General features: G+C 38.6%; 2 protein-coding genes across 3 annotated transcripts in view; one reads left to right on the forward strand and one right to left on the reverse strand.

Moving 5' to 3' along the window:
- MCM9 (minichromosome maintenance 9 homologous recombination repair factor) overlaps positions 1–20,471 on the reverse strand; it is a 74,175-nt gene that overhangs the window by 33,964 nt on the left and 19,740 nt on the right. The gene's annotated exons all lie outside the window — the stretch shown is intronic.
- Positions 6,300–20,466, forward strand: ASF1A (anti-silencing function 1A histone chaperone). The gene is made up of 4 exons (XM_024551842.3): positions 6,300–6,673; positions 12,612–12,727; positions 16,847–17,023; positions 18,696–20,466. Exons 1-4 carry the CDS (start codon positions 6,565–6,567, stop codon positions 18,906–18,908), a joined length of 615 nt encoding a protein of 204 aa, XP_024407610.1. The 5' UTR covers positions 6,300–6,564; the 3' UTR covers positions 18,909–20,466.

A 20,471-nucleotide genomic window follows, 5' to 3' on the forward strand; every position in this document is an offset into this window, starting at 1 on the left:
CTCACAGTAACTATTTAAGCAAAAGTGTAATGTCCATTTGTCAGAGGTAGTGTAAAAAGGTATTCATACAATGAACAGGTAACTGGACAAAACACTTAGCACACACGGAGATGAAAGAAACTGAAGATACAAGATACCACAACTATGGGATGCAGCTAGAGCAGTGCTTAGAGAGTTAACATGCTATAAATGCCTACATTAAAAAGGAAGAAACATCTCAAATCAGCAATCCATGCTTTCACCTTAAACAACTGGAAAACAATAAGAGCAAACTACACCTAAACTAGGTGGATGGAAGGAAATGATAAATGTTAGAGCAGAAGTCATTGAAATAGAGAATATAAAAACAATTGAGGAAATTAATGAAACCAAAAATTAACAAACTTTTAGCTAGACTACCAAGCCAAAAAGAAATAATAATCAAATTACTAAAATCAGGAATCAAAGATGGGATACTATTACTGATTTTACAAAAACAAAAAGAATTTATAAAGGAACACAATGAATAACTGTATGTCAACTACTTAGATAACTTAGATAACAGTGACAACTTTCTAAAAAGACACTACCAAAACTGACTCAAGAAGAAAATGAAAATCTGAACAGACCTATAAGTAAAGAGACTATATCAGTCATTTTAAACCTACCCGCACAGAGACAGCTTCACTGGTGAATTCTACCAAACGTTTTAAAAGTCAAATACCAATTCTTTAGAAACTCTCCTTTAGAAGGAGACTAGGAGGAAATGCTTCCTAATTCATTCTATGTGAACAGTATTACCCACTTACCAAAGATCGGACAAAGACATTATAATTATACTTAAGACCAGTATCTGTTAAGACCACAGATACAAAAATCCTCAACAAAATGCTAGCAAACCAAATCTAGCAATATAGAAAAAGGATTATACATTATGACCAAGTGGGATTTATCTCAGGAATAAAAGATTGGTGCTAGCCTGGAAATCAAATAATAATATCCCCATACTAATAGAGTAAGGACAAAAAGCACATTATCATCTTAATGGATGAAGAAAAAACATTTGACAAAATTTAACAAACTAGGAAGAGAACTTCCTGACAAAGGGAATCTACATTAAAAAAAAAAAAAAGCTAGTGTTATTGTAAATGGTGTAAGACAGTGTTTTCCCACTGAAATCAGAAACAAGGTAGATCTTTACTCTGACTACTTCTATTCAACATTGTATTAGAGGTACTAGAGGTTTTACGAAGGGCAATTAGGCAAAAACTGAAATAAAAGGCATCAGGAAGGGGAAAAGAGAAGTAAAAGTTACCCCTATTTGCAGATCACACAATCTTGCATAAAGAAAATCTGCAGGAATTCATTAAAACTTTATTACAACTAGTAAACAAGTTCAGCAAAGTTGAAGGACAAAAGAAAATCAATTTTTAAAAGTCAATTGTATAACTATATGCTTGCAATGAGTACAAGGATATATGAAGAAAATACTAATTCCATTTACAATAGCATCAAAAAGAATAAAATACTTAGGAATAAATTTAACAAAACAAGCACAAAATCGTATACTCTGAAAACTACAAAACACTGTTAAAAGAAATTAAAGATGACTTAAATAAATGAAAACACATCCTATGTTCACTGGCATACACTAACAGGCACTGTTAATATTTCCTAAAGGATCTACAAATTCTCAGCTGGCTTCTTTGTAGAAATTGACAAAGTGATCCTAAAATCTACATGGAAATTCAAGGAATCACAAATAGTCAACACAATCTCAAAAAAAATTTTGGAGGACTCAAACTTCCTGATTTCAAAACTTACTACAAAGCTACAATGATCAATGATCAATAGTATGGTACTGCCATAGGATACAGAACAAAAGAAAAGAGCTGATTGTGCAGAGAGGAACCCATACATTTATGGTCAACTCATTTTTGATAAGGGTTCCAAGACAATTCATTGAGGGAAGGATAATCTTTTCAAAAGATGCTGCTGGGAAATTGGGCATCCACGTGCAAAAAGAGGAATTTGGACCCTGTTTGACACCATATACAAAAAAATAATTCTAATTGGATCAAAGACTTAAATGTAAGGTGATGACAGTATAAAATTCTTAGAAGAAAACACAGGTGTAAATCTTCATAGTCTTTGACTAGGCAATGTTTTTCATAAATGACACCAAAAGCAAAATAAAAAAAAAAAGACTTCATCAAAATTAAAAGCTTTGCGCTGCAAAGGACACTCCCAAGAAAAAGAAAAGATAATCCACAGAAAAGGAGAAAAATTCTCCAAACTTGATAAATATGTCTCCGATAAAGGGCTTGTATTTAGAATAAAGAACTCTTATAGTTCAATAATAATAATAATAAATAACCCAGTTTTTTAAATGGCCAAGGATTCAAACAGACATTTCTCCACAGAAGATATACAAATGGTCAAAAGCAAATGAAAAATGCTCAACATTTCTAGCCCTCAGGGAAATGTAAATCAAAACACAATGCGACACTACTTCACATACCACCCATGTCTATAACCAAAAAGACATAACAACAATGGTTAGGAGAGATGTGGAGAAATTAGAATGCTCATACATTGCTGGTGGGAATGTAAGATGGTGCAGCCACTTTGGAAGACAGGCTGGTACCTCCGCATAAAGAGTTACTGTATCATCCAGCAATTCCACTCTTAAGACCCTGGGAAATGAAAACATTTCCCCCACAGAAATCTGTACACAAATGTTCATAGTAGCACAGCTGTTATTTTTAAAAAGCCACTGTGTAATCATACTGGGAGTAGTTAGAGGTAGATTCTTCACATGCTGGATTCAAGGCCATAGCAAGCACAAATTTTACCAAGCTAAAAATCCACTGATTATTTACCTATTAGTTCATTTATGAAACCCTTCCCCTTCTTATTCTTTCTAGTTTTTGACCTTTTCTAAACAACCCTGCAAATAATGCACCCAAACTCACAAAGCTTATGTGCCCAGCTTCTGTTAAGGGTATCTCCATTTAATGTTATTTGTCTCTATAGTAACCAACTAAAAAAGCTGCTATGCTTAGCGTGGCTTTGTGCAAGCAGTGGTCTAGCTAAGAGATGTTTAAAGATTTGAGTCCTCTCTCTACTGACCACATTTCTCCTGGTTATCAGGAAAAGGACAAAGACTCTGATGAATGGGAGAGGTGGACGGTTAGAGAGAAAAGAATGGAATGTAAAATGTGAAGGATGATGGATTATAAGTGGAGCCTGAGTTCAAGAGGAAAATGAGTTTAGAAGGAGCTTCATATAAGAGAACTAAAAACACAAGGTAAAAACTAGATACAAGAAACAGAAAATAATTATGAAGTATTTCCATTAAATTCTTCTTGTCAGAATGTTAACATCACCCCAATTGTCAACAACAAACATTATGGTGCTTCAGAAAGCAGACTAATATCATTGATAGCTATCTGAAGGGTGTTCAACAATATAGTCCAGTTATGGATAAGGGCTCAGACACAGCTTGTATCTTCAACAAAACTGTAACCTAATGGTGGGTAGGAATGAACACAAAACAGTGAAATTGTTATCAAGGAAGGGGAGCAAAGAATGGGGGAGGGGTACACTAATATGGAAACTTTATAAAAAGTGTAAGGATGCATTCCAAGATTCATTCCACATATTCCCTCGTCCCCCGATCACCCCTTCTGCAACAGGAAGCTTTATATAGGCAGTGCCTCATGGGGAGACTCTCACAGCTTTGCTTTGGCGTGGGCCTGCTCTTACTCTCAGTATATACCTGGGCCGACCTCATTCATGGAGCTTTGTTCCTCAAGAATTAATCAATTCATTATTACAGAAATGATACCAATTGCTTTTTCTATACATAAAGTCCACTTTAAGTATTGGACAAAGTGAACAGAAAGTAGATAATCACTTGGTCAGCAATGAAAGGAACAGGTTTCTGAGCACCAGTGTCCTTATTTGTTATATGGGAATGGTTATACAATACCTTACCGTCCTGCCACACCAGGGTGTTTTGAGGCTCAAAATGTATATATGAGGTCTGTCTGGAAAAAGCCCAGCCGTTGTTAATATAATGAAAATGATTTGCGCAATATCGATGTAACCTGGCCGCCAAGGAGAGTGGACTAGAATGTTCATGGGCGAACAATGACGACTTCACTGTAAGTGTCAGTGGGGGTGGTAGGCACCATTGAATGAGCAGATGTACTGTGTGGCCATCATATTCAAAATGAGTGAGTAGAACAACAAATCTGCATCAAATTTTGCATTAAGTTTGAACATTCATCTGCAGAAACTATTCAGATGATTCAGAAAGCCATGGCTATGGGCAACTGGTGATTGGCAGCTTCATCATGACAGTGCACCTGCTCATGCATCATGTCTTGTGCAGTTTTTTGGTTAAACATCAAATCACCCAGGTGACTCAGCCTCCCTACAGCCCAGATTTGGCACCCTACAACTTCTGACTTTTCCCAAAACTAAAATCACCTTTGAAAGGGAAGAGATTTCAGACTGTTAATGACATTCAGGAAAATACAACAGGGCAGCTAATGCTGATTCCAACAAAGGATTCTGCGAAGTGTTGTGAACAGTGGAAAAGATGCTGGGAGAACTGTGTGAGGTCCCAAGGTGCCTACTTTGAAGGGGAATGAGGTATCATTGCCCTATGTACAATGTTTCTTGTATCTTGTACCTTCTCCAACAAATGTCTCTATTTTTCACAGCACATGGCTGGATACTTTCTGGACAGACATTGTGGTATGCATACAGACCATATCACCACAGTATGACTTATACTCCAATGCTCAGAAACAACTGGGCTTGAGAAAGCCATTTTTGGTAGGACCTATTTGACTGTTTAATGCATTGACAATAAAATGGGACCCCCCACTCTAAGTAGTTTTCCTAAATGTGGAAGGCCTGGTAAATAGCTGTCCTGTATTAACTCTCAAAAGGCCATTAGATGAAGTTGTCTCATCTAAAGCAACCTACTTAAGTATGAACCATGCCCAAAGAATGGCAACTCAAAATTCCGGGCACTATACTAAGAGAAAACTCTTCCAGTATAGATGAAACTTAAGAATTAATTTTCTCTCTGAATTTAATTAGCCAAGTAGTCGTTTCACTCACAACACTTAAGAAAATGATGGTTTATGAACAGCAAGCAGTAAGATAAACCTTTATACCACTCTTGTTTAGTAAATATGAACAGTTCAACAATCATAAATGTGTTAAAAGCTCTCCCTTTCCCAACAATGGCAGTTAAGCAGCGTAAGTTATTCCACATTGCATGTTGATGAAGCAAGCAAAGGCTCCTCCGAACTTGTGTGTGGTGCCACAAATTTTTATTTACTGACCATAGTTTAGGCCATAGATTTTGTGAAAAATTTATGATACAACTTGGTATGCCTTTTGTTCTCTACTCTCCTTTCCCATTATGTTTGTGGCCCTTTGTTCTCTTGACACTTCCATTTTCTCCTTTTACGTTCCTGGTATGCCCATCAAAGGGCAGAAACGTGGGGTTCTAACTGATCACATCTCTAGTAATCTTTTTCTTATTCTAAGACTTTCCAGATTGGAAAGGGAGGAAAAAGACCCAGGTGCAGCCCAAATATTCATATTTTCCAAGCAGTGTGTGCAAATTGTGTCTTCTTGCCCCACATTTTGTATCTAACAGTGCTGTCGTGCCCAAACGCAGATATTGGCTAAGAACTAGATTTCCAAAATGGCTTTGCTCCTTTTGAGCTGGCATAGGACTATAAAATGTAATTTATTTACCCTGCAATGCACGCTTCTTTCTACCGCAAATATCCAATACATACATAGAGAGTTAAACCTAGTGCATACAACCCAGTCACATCTGCTAAATTCCGTAGAGCTGGCATAGCCGTTGGACTGAGGCAAGAAGAAAAAAAAAGAAAACCACGAAGCAAACTCGAGGAGCAGGCATCAAAGATCACACCCTCCCACCACCGATGCAGCCGCAAGCACACCTCCTCGCCTCGGCCACGCCTCCCGCCGCCTGAGCCTTGGCCACGCCCCTCAGACCCCCGCCCCGCTGGAGCCACACCCAACGTGTGGCGCGGGAGCCGCGGGGCCGGGGGGCGGGGCCTGAGCTGCCCCACCCCCCTGCCGGCGGCGGCGACGGCGGCCTCCGCGAGGGCCTCCCAGCCCGTATTCCACTCACTTTGTTCGCCGCCTTTGTCCTAATCCACACCAGCAGGTGGAGCCGCAGTTAAAGTTTCCGAGTCCGTTCCGAAAGCGGGAGCCCCTCTTGCTTGCCGCCGAGGCCCTCGCTGGAGGAGGAGGGTCAGAGCTCCGGTGCAGCCAATCGCGAGCAACGCTGCTAGTTATCAGAGCAGAATGGGCTGTAGTTTAGTGAAATAGGAAAGCTGCAAAACACAGTGGAGTGTTCCCGTGTAAATAAAAAGAGGAAAAAAAAGTTTCTCAAGTCGCCGCTGCACGACGTTGGGCCGGCGCCGGGGCGGGGGTCTGCGCTCTCCCGAACGGCCGCGCGCTGGACTTTATTGTGCCGCAACAAGCCCCCGTTCCCATTGTTTGTGTTCTTTTCAAAATATGGCAAAGGTTCAGGTGAACAATGTAGTGGTGCTGGATAACCCTTCTCCTTTCTACAACCCATTCCAGTTCGAGATCACCTTCGAGTGCATCGAGGACCTGTCTGAAGGTGAGTCGGACTCCCGCCCGCCGCCGGGCTGTCAGTTGCGGGCTGCAGACGTTGAAAGTTTCCCGGGCCCGGCCTCGCGCGGGCGGCCGGTGCTTGGCGCCCGGCGAGCTGCGGGATCCGGGCTCGGCTCTGCGGAGGGAAACTTGAAGTTGATGGACGACGGCTGCCGAGGCGCGAGAGGCGTTCGGCCGCAGCCTGGGCGTCTGCCGCGGCTCAACTTGCTAGGAACTTATTGGAGCGGAGGTAGCCATGTTGTCAGCTTTGTCTGGCGGGCGGGCGACTCGCGAGACCCGCACTCGCGCCGTCTGCGCGGGCTGGGGGTCGGGCCCGGCTCTGCGAACGGCCTCCACGGTTTCCGTGGCCCCGACGGGAAGGCTGGGAAGGGAGAGGCGTGTGTGTGGTCGCGCCGGCGAGTTAGCAGCGGAGCCATCTTATCCAGAGCAGAGAATTGGGCCACCGACCCCGGCGTCACGACGCCTCCTCTCCGCGGGTGACGAACACGGCGCCCCGCCTGCCCACCTTCCTACCCCTGAGTGGAAAGGCGAATCCATTTTTAGAGCTTACGGTGGAGTTGCCGTACTCTCCTGGGTGGCCATGCCCAGTGGCTTTGGGGAGGAGAGCGAGGTTGTCCTCTCGCTGATTTCTGGCACCCTCGACCAACCAGCGGGGGAGGCGGGCACAGGCTCCGCGCTCCCCGGAGGCCGCGGGTGCTCGCCGGCCGGCGCTTCCCGGCGGGCGCCCGGGATGCTCCGGGCGCACAGGATGCTGGCGCGCAGGCTCGCCCGGACCAACGTGGACTCCTTTTCCTTAATGACTGAAATCTTCTCTCCTCTCTCTCAGGAAGAAAAATATTGCTAAGCTAGAAAGTTACATTTAACCCAAGAGCAGAAATAACTAAAACACTTAAATAATTACCAGGACTAAATAGTGTGAAAGAAGACTTTACTTCAAGAACGTGTTGAACTCTAATTAAAATAACTCCACATCCAAACACCCTGAACATAAAACACAAAAATGGGCTAGGAAATAAAAGGTAAAGTCCTAATGGCAATTCACAAATTTTTACTATTTTTTCTAAGTACGTTTTAAGGTCTTCAAAAATATTTTTTGAATATGTGGAGTAATAAATATTTGAGAAGCTGAAACTTGCCAAGGTTTTATCTTTGCAATTTTGTTAAATATCAGTGCTTTATTTTTGAAATTTGAGGGGGGGTGTTAATTTCATCAGTGGTAGTTTTGCAAATTAAATAGGGGGACATACACTTTGAATTTACAATCTTATTTAATAAAGTGCATTTAAAATTATTGCGCTAATCAAAGTATATAAGGCATTTTCACTTTAACAACTAGTTTTTAAAATTTCTATGAAATGTATTTTATGTAGGGTGTTAATTTTTTTAAATTATAAAAACATACACTCCTAATAAACTTTGAAAAAGTTATACAGACATAAAGTAACAGTCCTCTGTACCTAATGCCTTCCATTTCTTACTCCTGTAACCATAGTTAACACGTTAATCTGTACCCTTCCAGTTTAAATACATTTATGAAGCACATATACACATGTATAATATGTAGTGCACATTTTGAAAGACATTTCATTTGTTAAAACTAACTTCTAAATAGGCCATTGATAATAAAATTAAAGGGGAATTTTCTTACTACTTTGTAACTGCTTGATTACTTAGTAATACTAAGTAATACTATAGTAATACTATAATAGTATTACTATACATAGTAATACTATGTATACTATACATAGTATACATAGTAATACTATAAGCATTTCAGTAATACTATAAGTAGGTCCATTTTTTTATATTCAAGTCTGTAATTTTTCCATCTTATTGCCAATTGCATATAAAAATGGACGAATGCAAGCAAAACCATTGATCAGTTCATCCCAACTTATACTATGGTGTTTTTTCTCAAGTGATAACTTCCATTTTAGGAGCCAATTCTGAACAAGGAAGATAGATGACTCAGGATGTTGTTACAGGGCCTAATATTGGATGGCTGAAACCTGCCATTCATGGAAGAACTGTTTCACTTTTAACTGAAATCTCTTCAGGCCCAGAGGATCACATCAGAAATTTTACAATACTAATGCAAAGAATTCACCTACTTCTCCTTGTATACTTCATTTCCCAAGGCACCTAGACTGGCCTAGATTGGGCATTGTGTGTGTTTCTTTTCAAAAAGCTAACGCTGAGTCATATCAAAGCTGCAAAGGAATCTTTCAAAAAGGTGCCACGCTTGTGCACTCCACCTAGAGGCTGGGTGATTGAAGGAAAATACTTATACTACTGCAGTTCTTTTAAAAATCTATTCTTGAAATGAAACTACAGAATATTCTGAAGAAAAATTTTCACTTTATAATTTTGTCTCACGCCAGAGGTTGGCCACTATTTTTCATACTTCTCAGTAGTCCCCTCTCCCTCCAATTTTTAAAACTTTCCTTTAAAAGCTTTGCTTCAGGAAAAAACCTGTGAGGAATATTTGCTTTTAAAATAATTTAGTTATTCCCAATATGGCTACATGTCAGTGGAATACTTAACAATGTACCAAAATTAAGCATGGTGCTTCATACTTTCAAACTTGAGGCTTGTTCTAATTCCCAAAGACTATATACTGTTGGGTTGGCCAAAAAGGTCTATTACCTTTTTTTCCAAATGATGGCCCTAGTAGTGCTTAGTTGTCTTTAACTTCATTCGAAACAATTTTGTTAGATTGTATTGTGACAGCTGTCGTACCAGCTTGCATTAAAAAAAAACTTAACAAAATTCATGAATTTTTGTGCAACCATTTTAATATTGAAGATAGAAGAAGAAATGCAACATTTTCATTATGCTTTATCATTTCAAGAAAGGTAAAAACGCAACAGCAACACAAAAAAAGATTTGTGCAGTGTATGGAGAAAATGCTGTGACTATCAAACATGTCAAAAGTGGTTTGTGAAGTTTCTTTGGCCAAGTAATTCTTTTTTGTGGGGCTGTCTTATGCATTGGAAGGTGTTTAGCAGCACCCCTGGCCTCTACCCACTAGAAGCCAATAGTGGGAGATAGCCGACATACTCAAATATATCCCAGTCAATAAAGTTATTGGTGAAAATGAAAGTGTGTCTTTTATTTTACAGAAAAACATAACGGCCTTTTTGGCCAACCCAATACTTTCCAAAAGACCACAGGTTTTTTTAAAGTTCCTTTGATGACTTCCCCATGCCCAACAGGATTACCATGATTAAGTGAAACTGATGAGTTAACTTTTAAAATTAACTCCTTCAACTGATAACCTGTGCAAAGCATCAGACCCTTTCCCTTCTTCCAATATAGGGGGCAGGGGAATGAAAGCTAGGTTTTTCTTGTTTTTTGTTTTTAATTAAGGATAAAACTGATGATAATATATAAATCAGTACTAAGAATTTGAAACTTAATAGTTACAGCAAGCATTCCATAAATGTAAAAATTAAGGTATAGGTATTCCCTGAGTTACACCCTAGATTATCTCCCCATGACTAGTAAGGGAAGAATTTTAAGTTCTCAGTTACATTTTTGGACAGAGCCCAGGCTTTTGCAGAGACAGCTTGGGTTCTGATTCTTTGATTTACTGTGTGAATTTGGGTAGATTACTTGGCCTCTCAAAGCCTCAACTTTCTTGTTTGCATAATAGGTATAATTAAATCCATATGATAAAGCTGTTGAAGTTTAAACAATAGGTGTGAAGTGGCATGACTGATGCCCAACACATAGTAGGTATTTTATAAAAAGTTTATAAATCAGGACTGTGTCCCTGTCAAGCCACAGGTGCCAACTTACAACAACTAGGAGGCCAAGAACACTATATGTAGAGATACAAATACACATGAAATGAACAAAATATGAAAACCTCCACATGATAAGTCCTAGTTTTATCCTCACGTGGCTAGTTTAATAGGTTCACACCCTTAAAAACAGTCCCACCACTTGGCTTTTGGGTTACCTGCTTCACAGGTTTTACAACCTACTTTACTGAGTCTTCCTCATCTCGCGGGCCTCTTTAACTTTGGACAGCCCCAAGGTTAGCTTCCTAGTGATCCTACCTATTAAATATTTAAAAGGCTTCATATATTGGCAATTTCCTAACTTTATTAGATCTCTTTATTATTGCCACTTAGATATCTAGCAGACATCTCAAACTGCCTATGTCTAAAACTAACTCCTGATTGTTTTCCTCTCCATCCCCTGCCCCCCCCCCCCCCCCCCCCCCGCAAAAGTGAGTCTTGCTCTCTTATCCTCAAGATTTACCCAGAATGTGTAAATCTTCTCACCCCCGTGGCTATGTGTGGTCCAGCCCACCATAAGCTTGCCTCATTTGTTGAAATACCCTCCTGTTTCTTCCCTTGCCCTCTCACAGTCTTTACTGAACACGGCAGCCAAAATGACCCTTCTGAAATGAAAGCTGCATCGCATCACTCCTCCACTCAAAACCCTCCAACGGCTTCCCATGCCACTTAAGAGTAAAAGCTAGTCTTAATGATGGTCTTCAAAATTTTGCATCACCTGGCCACACCCCTTACCTCCCATGTCCTGGTGGGTAATTTTCCTCTTTGCTCATCCTGTCTTAGCAGCCTTGCTTTTTCTTGCTAAGCATGCTCCTACTTCTGGGCCTTTGTATCTGCTGCTCCTTCTGACTAGAGCTTGTTTCCTCTCTAATCTCCATAAATAAATAGACGATCTGTTGAGATGTCAGATGCAGGACTCTGCATCTGGAAATGCACTAGAAGCTGGAAATAAATTGGCCTAGTCTAGGACAGAGCCATGATATGACTACTGACTTCAAAAGAGAAAGTACAATATAAACCTAAAGGAGCTTTTAGTTCCATAAATTGTAGTTTATAAATACCATATGAATAAATAGTACTGATACTATTTCTGATATCTACTTAGGTAACAAAAATACCTACACAATTACACAAAAATGACAACACTTGGTGGCACCAACTAGGTTCTCCACAAGTGACCCAGAAACACCCACCTCCTCTGGGAGGGCTGATGTAGTCTCAGGGGAGTGAATGCAAGAGCCAGGCCACACACTGCTGAACACACTGAGGGGCCCAGGCCGTCTCAGATGATTTGTATTTGTAAGTTTATTCCTTGCCCTGCTAAAAAGGAGGCTCCTTCAAAAGAGAAGTGATTTTACTGTGTTCTCACAAGAGCATGCTGTAAAAGGTGCTCAATAAAGTCTCAGCTACATACAGTGACTGAATTACATAGAATGTCTTGGGTTGCACTTTGGGTGTTTTGTTCTTGTGCCTTTTCCCACTCTATATTCTCAAGTGGCGAAAGGATTCTTGGTTTCTTCTTACCAATTTAAAGAATGTATGACACGAGGGGGTGCATTTAGGAAGAAACCTGGCTCTGGTCCTTTAACAGTTGATGATGAGCTGAAGCCCCTCCCGAGCCACAGGGAATTTGGCTAATGAGTTTTCCACTTTGGAGCTCTCTGATTGGGATCTGTGCAACACAGTATGGGGCAGTTCAGTAAGTTAAAATATGACATGAATAAAGTGGGAAGAGGGGTATAATTCCATAGCCAACAAATTTGGATAATGACGGATTAATGTTACTGGTTTTTACTGGATGTCTCAGAACACTACGCTACCAGTGTGCTTTATGAATCCTCAAGACAAGGTTGAAGCATTTCCCAAGTTTTGGGCCATGTTCTTTTGTTTTTGAGGAGCCCTGCCCAGGGACTAGCATTTCACAGAAGAGCATTTTGAGAAACTGGTACGAAATGTAAGAATTTCTTAAGGAGCCATTTAGTGCCTTCCTGGCTTTTCTGCTATGAAAAGCCAATTTTAACAGCCAATAAATGGCTAAGTGGACATTAAAAGGGTTTTTGATGTCATCTTGTAATGTAATTACTGAATATGAAATAATGTTTTGCTTTTTAACCCTAGACTTGGAATGGAAAATTATCTATGTGGGCTCTGCAGAAAGTGAAGAATACGATCAAGTTTTAGACTCTGTTTTAGTGGGCCCTGTTCCTGCGGGAAGGCATATGTTTGTATTTCAGGTAAGATATTCTTGGTCACTATGTATGCCAAATATGTTGCTTGACAGACTCTCTCACATGGTTCTTATCCCTTTCCTTTGGGTTAAATCACTCCTGCTCCTGCATTCACTTTTTATCTGCTTCTGTCATGTTTTACGAAGTCTCTGTGTTACAGAGGAAGGCCACCTCTTGACTTTGTGTGCTGAGACATGTTAATGTGATGTTTACTTCAGGGATTGCACAGCATGCAGTAAACCTTATACTGTGTCATGGCACACGTGGTCCTTAATTTGGGGCTTTTTCTCTGAATAGTCCCTTGGTATCAAGACTTTCAGGGAGGTAGCTGTCCAGCAGCCCAAAACAGGGACTCAAATGTATTCTACTGATTGGTATAGTTATTCATATGCAGCTACACTTTATGGTCTCAGCCACTAGGAGTGATGATGATGTAACAAAAACAACTTTATTTTAGCATAATCAGTAATCTAGGTTAACAGGTATGTTAGAGATCTACTCTGATCTCGGGTCATTAGAATTGAAGTCTAGTTTACAAAAGAATCTAACCTACACATTTTGGAAAGGATTACTGTTACAAGTCTACTGTTTACTACCTGTGAGGGTAAATTCTAATGTAAATTATATTCTCAGGTACCACTGGCAGTACTTGTGTCTGTGCCAGAGCTTCATTGTCTTCTGTATGCACAAGTTACTTCTTTTAATCCATTTTAAATTGTTGTATAAAACTATTCAGTCACTTTTGAATTATCCATGCTTGTTAGAGAGAAATATTTATAATACTCCAAACAGTAACTAGCCACAGGTTTTTAAAAAACTATTAATTTTGTTGCAAGTGTTTCTCCAGCAGAGTCCCATCAGTTCAGTGGAGTCCACAGAAAAGACTTCATCCAGAGAGAAAATTAACTCTTCCTATCCCTGATTCTCCATTTTCTTACTTCACAGATGGGACCAATTTAAGTGAATAATGTTGTTCAGATAATCTCATGACATATGGGCCAAGACTCACTCAAACCTATGGTATCTTTAGAGCTGCTATCATTCCCTCTCCTCTCCTAAATAGAATATTCAGAATTTTGGTCTGTTACCTAGCCTGGGTGCCTTTTTTTTTTTTTTTAAGATTTTTTTTATTTATTTTGAGAGAGGGGGGGAAGGAGGAAGAAAGAGAGGGAGAGAAACATCGATAGGTTTCCTGTCATATGTGCCCCAACCGGGAACTGACCCTGCAACCCAGGCATGTGCCTTGACCTGGAATCAGCCTTTTGCTTTGCAGGATGATGCCCAACCAAGTGAGTCACAACAGTCAGGGCCTCAGAGCTTTTTATTAAAAAGTGACAAGAAATGTACTGTACCTAAACCATTAAAAAACCCTCAACTATATTAAAGCGCTGTTAACCTGGGTTGTGTGAGTGCGTAACCTTGGCAAAACATGTGGGTGGGTACGAGAGAATGAGTGTGTAGGGGAAATCACTGCAGTTACAGGCTTGTTTCTAATACTGCTTCACTGCTTACTAGACACGTGTGACTTTAGACAGGTTCCCTAACCTCCTTTAGTCACGTATAAAATGTGGAGACGCTACCGCATAAGAATGTTGTGAGGATTAAATGAGGAATAAAGCAGTCAAATACAATCACTGACAAAAATAGTGCCCTATTTCTATATTTAGAACTAAACTTTTATTCTTTTAGCTTCTTGTTTATTAAATTGTTTATTATGTGAAGAAGCAGTTTGCTTTGATCCACAAGCCTGGAGAACCTGAACTTCACTGATGATAATTCATGATGTATTGGGTTGGCCAAAATGTCCATTTAGTTCTTCCATAAAATAAAAGACACATTTTTCCGTTTTCACCAATAACTTTATTGATTTGTATATTTGAGTATGTCATCTATCTCCCACATGGTATAACATTGAGTGTTCTCAATTAATGTCTCGATTTGATTGCTATCAACTTCAACTGGCCTACCCAACCATGGAGCATCATCTAGCAAGAAATTTCTAGCACAAAACTTTGCAAACCACTTTTGACACATTTGATCAGTCATAGCACCTTCTCTATAAATTTTTTTGCGCAAATCTTTTTTTGCATTTCAGTTGAGTTTTTGCCTCTCGAAATAAGAAAACATACCAAAGATGTTGCTTATCTTCTTCCATCTTCAATATTACAATGGCTGCACAAGAATTCAGTTTTGCTAAGTTTCTTTTTTAAATGCACAGTGATATGACAGCTGCCACAATACAGTCTAACAAAATTGTTCCAAATGGAGTTAAGGCAACTAAGCACTATTAGAGCCATCTTATGGGGGGGGGGGGGGAATGAACTTTTTGGCCAACCCAATGGTAAGAAACTTAATTTGACATGCAGTGAGTGATATATCTTTTTATGCCACTATGAAAACTTGTAAATAAATCCCTTGTTTTTGAAACAAACCCCTAAAGATATTTTGTTAATGTTGTTAAGAACATTCCTAAGCTTTGACTTACAGTGCTGTAGAAAAAAAATTATTCAAAAATCTTTGCTTCTAGTGGTTTTCCACTGGTTTTATCTTGGTAACAGTGTACATGTTGCCACAAAGCAACAGAGAAAGCACATGTGATTTAGATCATATGTTCAGCCTACGCATTTTACAAAATGTACCATTATCAGCAGAAAGGTACTAAAATTCAGATTCTGTTTTGTGCTTTAAATCAACGGCCATAGTATTCTCCTTATCTGCCCTGATTTTGCCTCTCAGAATAAATGTGTTTCTCATGAGTGTCAAAGGCTAGCCTAAGATGTTCACACCTCTGCCTAGAACTGCTGATTAGAGTCAAAGATCTCTGTCTGTGACTTCTCCATCCTAAAGGATCTGAGAGGTTTACAGGTTTTTCTACTTGATTTTGCTCAAGCTGAAACCTTTGGCAAACAAATTTTAAAGCACAAACATGCCTAGAACCAATTTGCTGAGAGGATGGGAAAAAGTGGGGCAAAATCTCCATAGCCGAAACTACAGATATTTCTCATCTTACCCATTTCCAGGAAAACTCTTTGGGTACCCTGTGAGTAACTTAACACCTCTGTGGAGGGATTCTCAGGACAGACCCTCTCTGTCCCTATTTTGGTATCTTTTCAAAGAGATCATGAACCACTTCAAGGCAGGAACTGAGTTATTAATGAATTTCAAAATACTAATATGTTGTGTGTTCAGAGCTGTGCCAGACATGAGATTATAAAGATGAACTGGATGGGACTCCTGCCCAAGATGAAGCTTAGAATGACAGGCAAGAGCGAAAGGTAAACATATTTAGGTTGTTAGACATCTGTTAGTGGAGGATTTATGAATATCGATATGAGTGCATAAAAATATTGCTATCGATTCTAACTTTTGAATTAGAAAGGGCTTCACTAAGAAAGATACATTTGTTGCAAACTTTAAAAGATGAATTTATCAGGCTATTAGGGAAAGGACAATTTAGGCCAAGGAAACTATATGCAAGGCAGAGGCATGAAAGATCACTGCATGTTAAGGAACCTGTGTGATTCCAGAACAAGAGTAAGACCTGTGGAGTTAATGGAGTGTGAATGGAGATGTTGGTTGAAGACAAATTGTTAAGAGTCTTACAAATGAAGTTAAAGAACTGAGATTTTTATCTTAGAATTGGGGGTAATCATTTGAAGTTTTAAAACCTGATGAAGGAACAGGAATAGCTAGGAGCTTAGGTAGCTAATCCTGGCAAGAGTGTAAATGATAAGCTAATTTTGGTCTGAAAATTATGACTGGGAAAGGTTACAATCAATAAGACTATAAACTTGTTTACTGTATTTTACAAAAGGTTTTATAATTGAATATTGCATAAACCCTCATCCATGACAACTTGCTGTAGCCAGAACTGTTTTATTCTAGAAGTAATGATGCTTTCAAGTACCCAGGGTACTTAAAGTATACTGTGGAAAAAAATGTGAACTATATTTTCTGGCTATACGTCAACCCCCAAAATAAGCATTTTCCTTCCCCACTATGGTTTTCAGGTTTTTGTTGCTGTGCCCATAAGTTATTGGTCCTCAAGGTAACCAAAATTCTATTCTTTGTTGTAATTAACAGCCTTTTATGATGTATGTTTCTTTTCTTTTAAAATTATTCTAGGCTGATGCACCTAATCCAGGACTCATTCCAGATGCAGATGCAGTAGGTGTAACAGTTGTGCTAATTACCTGCACCTATCGAGGACAAGAATTTATTAGAGTTGGCTATTATGTAAATAATGAATATACCGAGACAGAATTAAGGGAAAACCCACCAGTAAAACCAGACTTTTCTAAGGTAATGTTCTGACTATCCCTTTCTGGTATTTTTTTTTTTTTAATTTTTATTGTTATTCAATTACAGTTATATGCCTTTTCTCCCCATCCCTCCACCCCACCCCAGCTGAACCCACCTCCCTCCCCCACCTCCACCCTCCCCCTTGGTTTTGTCCATGTGTCCTTTATAGTAGTTCCTGTAATCCCCTCTTCCCACTGCCCGGCCCCCCCCCCTCCCCCCCCCCGCCCCGGCTATTGTTAGATTGTTCTTAACTTCAATGTCTCTGGTTATATTTTGTTTGCTTTTTTCTTCTATTGATTATGTTCCAGTTAAAGGTGAGATCATATGGTATTTGTCCCTCACCTCCTGGCTTATTTCACTTAGCATAATGCTCTCCAGTTTCATCCATGCTCTGGTATTTTTACTATATAGCTTTTTAAGCAATTGCCTTTTCATAGCACACCATGAAAATGGCTGTGAGACAAAGTGAATTTGAGGTCCATGTGCCAGCTAGGCGAACTAATAATCACGGTTCCGCTGCCATGGATGAACTCAAATCCTCTCTCCAGATGAGTCATAAGTATTAATAGTTAATGTTGGTCAGGCACCTTGAGTCTCTGATGGTTTAGGAAATGGAAAGTGCCTCCTGTAAGAAGCAGACCTTTGTTTATGGCTTTCTTCATGGCATTTCCCATACATCATTATTCTGTTTACTTCCATCTTTAGCACATTCAAATTCATGTTTGTTGTACTGATTATTCAATAATATTTTTGTCTGTAACTCTTCTCAAAATTGGGGGGGGAGTTTTGTGTTTGTTTTCCATATGAGTATTATTTTCTCAGAACACCTATATGCCTTGTTTTATGTGCTGTCCTTAAAGGTTAAATTAAAGGCCTTAAGTATTCCTGGTGATGGAAAGCAGCTTAGCTTCCAAGGGAGAAACTGAAATCTATAATTCAGTGTTCTCAAAAATAATTAGTACTTTATGACTTCCATTGGAAACTGTAACAGTTTAGTAACCGGTGATTTTTGAGGTTGAACACAACACTCTGCCAGATTATGTAAGAAAACGTACATGGGAGTAGAAAGGAATAAGGCTAGAATGTTTTTTATGCTGGTGTAGGGACCTTCCATTGATCCAATTTATTAGTTACCTGTATGACACCTTGTATAGAAAAAAGAGAAGAAGCTACAATACTGTTTTTAAGAATGAGCCATAATAATTAAAAGGCAGGAAACCACTAACAATAAGAGGTTATATTTGGGGGAATTTTTCATTTTCCTTGAAAATATTACTCAAGAGACACATCTATCTAAAAAGCATATTAGTTTGTTAAAGAAAGCATCCTCTGAAACATTCACCTTCCAAAAAGAAGAGATTCTCTCCCTTTCTTAAAACGGAAGTATTGAGGACTTAGATATCTGTTAGATAGTATTATAAAAGATCTGGATTAATTCCCTCAGATTCTCCATATCTTATTTCCATTAGGCTAAAATAATTTCTTTGCTGCAGCCCTCATCCTTGATTATAAGTTATGTTTTAGGGGCTTTGACATATTATGCCTTTGTATGTATATAAATTTAGCCCTTCTGCAGTATTAATGTAAAGAACCATTTTATTAAACTACTGTTTGTACGTGGTGGTCTAACTTTCTTAGTGTTTACCATTGTTATATTTCCTTCTCCCTATAGCTTCAAAGGAACATTTTGGCATCTAATCCCAGAGTCACAAGATTCCACATTAACTGGGAAGATAACACAGAAAAACTGGAAGATGCAGAGAGCAGTAATCCAAATCTACAATCACTTCTTTCTACAGATGCGTTACCTTCAGCATCAAAGGGATGGTCCACGTCAGAAAACTCACTAAATGTTATGTTAGAATCCCACATGGACTGCATGTGACTGCCTGCCATCCCTTTAGTACAAATTAAGCTATAAAAACACACAGAACTATTTCCCTGAAATTCCGTAATTCATAGTCACTAAGACACAATGTGAAGAATTTGTTTTAAAAACATCCTGTAGAGAGTTTATAAGAAAACCAGTATTTGAGCAAATTGTGGAATATAAATACAACTATTTTTAAGTAATTTTTTTCTCTAATGTGTTATTTTATTTGTTCTGAAACTAATCTGATTAACATATATTATTTTCTTCTCTTTATGTAATTAAAGCCCTTATAAAGAAATATGAATTATTAGACCAGATTGTAAAGATGTCTTAGCCTCCTGGACAATAACCTTTGGACCACTAAGTTTACTGGCCTTCAGAAGAACAAAGTACCCTTCAACTAAAATGTTTCTTTCTGTAATAACATAGTTTGGTTTAATTAAGGAGTGAATTTCCTTTTTTTTTTTTTTTTTTTGGCATATCCTCTAGGATTTCTTTAAGACTAAAAGTGCAACTATATGCTACTAAGAACTTTAGGATCTGATTTTCCAGGCCATCTTGAAGCCTCGTATGGCTACAATTACAGTTCATATAATGTTAGACAGCATTCAGTTTTGTTTCTAAGATAATAACAAATGTGGCTAAATCTTTTAAAGTCTTTGGCTATGGTCTTTGTTTTTGTAAGAGTTTAGGACATCAGAACACTTACTGAACCATAGGTGTCATTATCACCCAAAGAAGTCAAGTGTAAAGAGCAGATACAAACTCCCTCAGTTTAAGAACAGGAATGTATTATGACTTAGATCAGTTCATTAGCTTTATAATAATATTATAAACCTAACTCCTTAAAATTGTTTTCATAGTTCATCTGTTGGCAGCATTGATATAAAAACAGTGGATGTGGGTAGGTATATAAGCTTTATCCTAACAGATAAGTTACTATTTTGGAAATATATATATTTTCACACATGTAGTGCTCTTCTCCATATCCCCTGAGACTCACGCAGAATAAGATTAGGCATTTTTGTAGTTGACATATTCTAGATAGCTTTTCCAGATAAGTTTTTTAAAAGCAGTCTTGGAAAGGAATTCATTAACTAAATGGGCCAAAAGGTTCTTTTTCTTTGATAAGAGCTAGGTCCTTCCTCAGAAAGTTTCTTATGCTCCATTAAATTAAGTGTAGAATATTCTCATGACTCTTGCTGCTAAGTAAGACATCAGCCATATGATGCAGAGTTATGCAGTGCCTTCATATCTAAAACTTTTATACTGTACTACACTTTTTAAAACTTTCATTTTGAGGAAGGGAAAAGGGCATTTGTCTGAATATGGAATCTAAGGTGTACATATTTCCAGTCATTCTAAAAGAGTGAATTTGTGAAGCAAAATTTTGCTAAATGTTAAACTTTGAAATTTAATATACCAGATTATTAAAATACTGTCCACTAACTAGTTCACAGACTTTAAAAATAAAATACATCCTACTGTTAAGACTATAAAGAAAATTTTCTTTTTTGTCTAATTGCAATTAAAAGAAAATGTTAAATTATTAAAAATAAAGTAATACTTTTCAAC

Source organism: Desmodus rotundus, chromosome 11 (assembly GCF_022682495.2).
Source record: "Desmodus rotundus isolate HL8 chromosome 11, HLdesRot8A.1, whole genome shotgun sequence".
In the NCBI taxonomy this organism is placed as follows: Eukaryota; Metazoa; Chordata; class Mammalia; order Chiroptera; family Phyllostomidae; genus Desmodus; species Desmodus rotundus.

What these genes read in the sequence shown, in the direction of transcription:
- ASF1A (XM_024551842.3), top strand. Translation starts at nt 6,565, where the DNA reads ATGGCAAAGGTTCAGGTGAACAATGTAGTGGTGCTGGATAACCCTTCT. An exon ending in CATCGAGGACCTGTCTGAAG is followed by an intron (nt 6,674 to 12,611) that starts GTGAGTCGGACT and finishes TTTTAACCCTAG; the next exon opens with ACTTGGAATGGAAAATTATC. An exon ending in GGCATATGTTTGTATTTCAG is followed by an intron (nt 12,728 to 16,846) that starts GTAAGATATTCT and finishes AAATTATTCTAG; the next exon opens with GCTGATGCACCTAATCCAGG.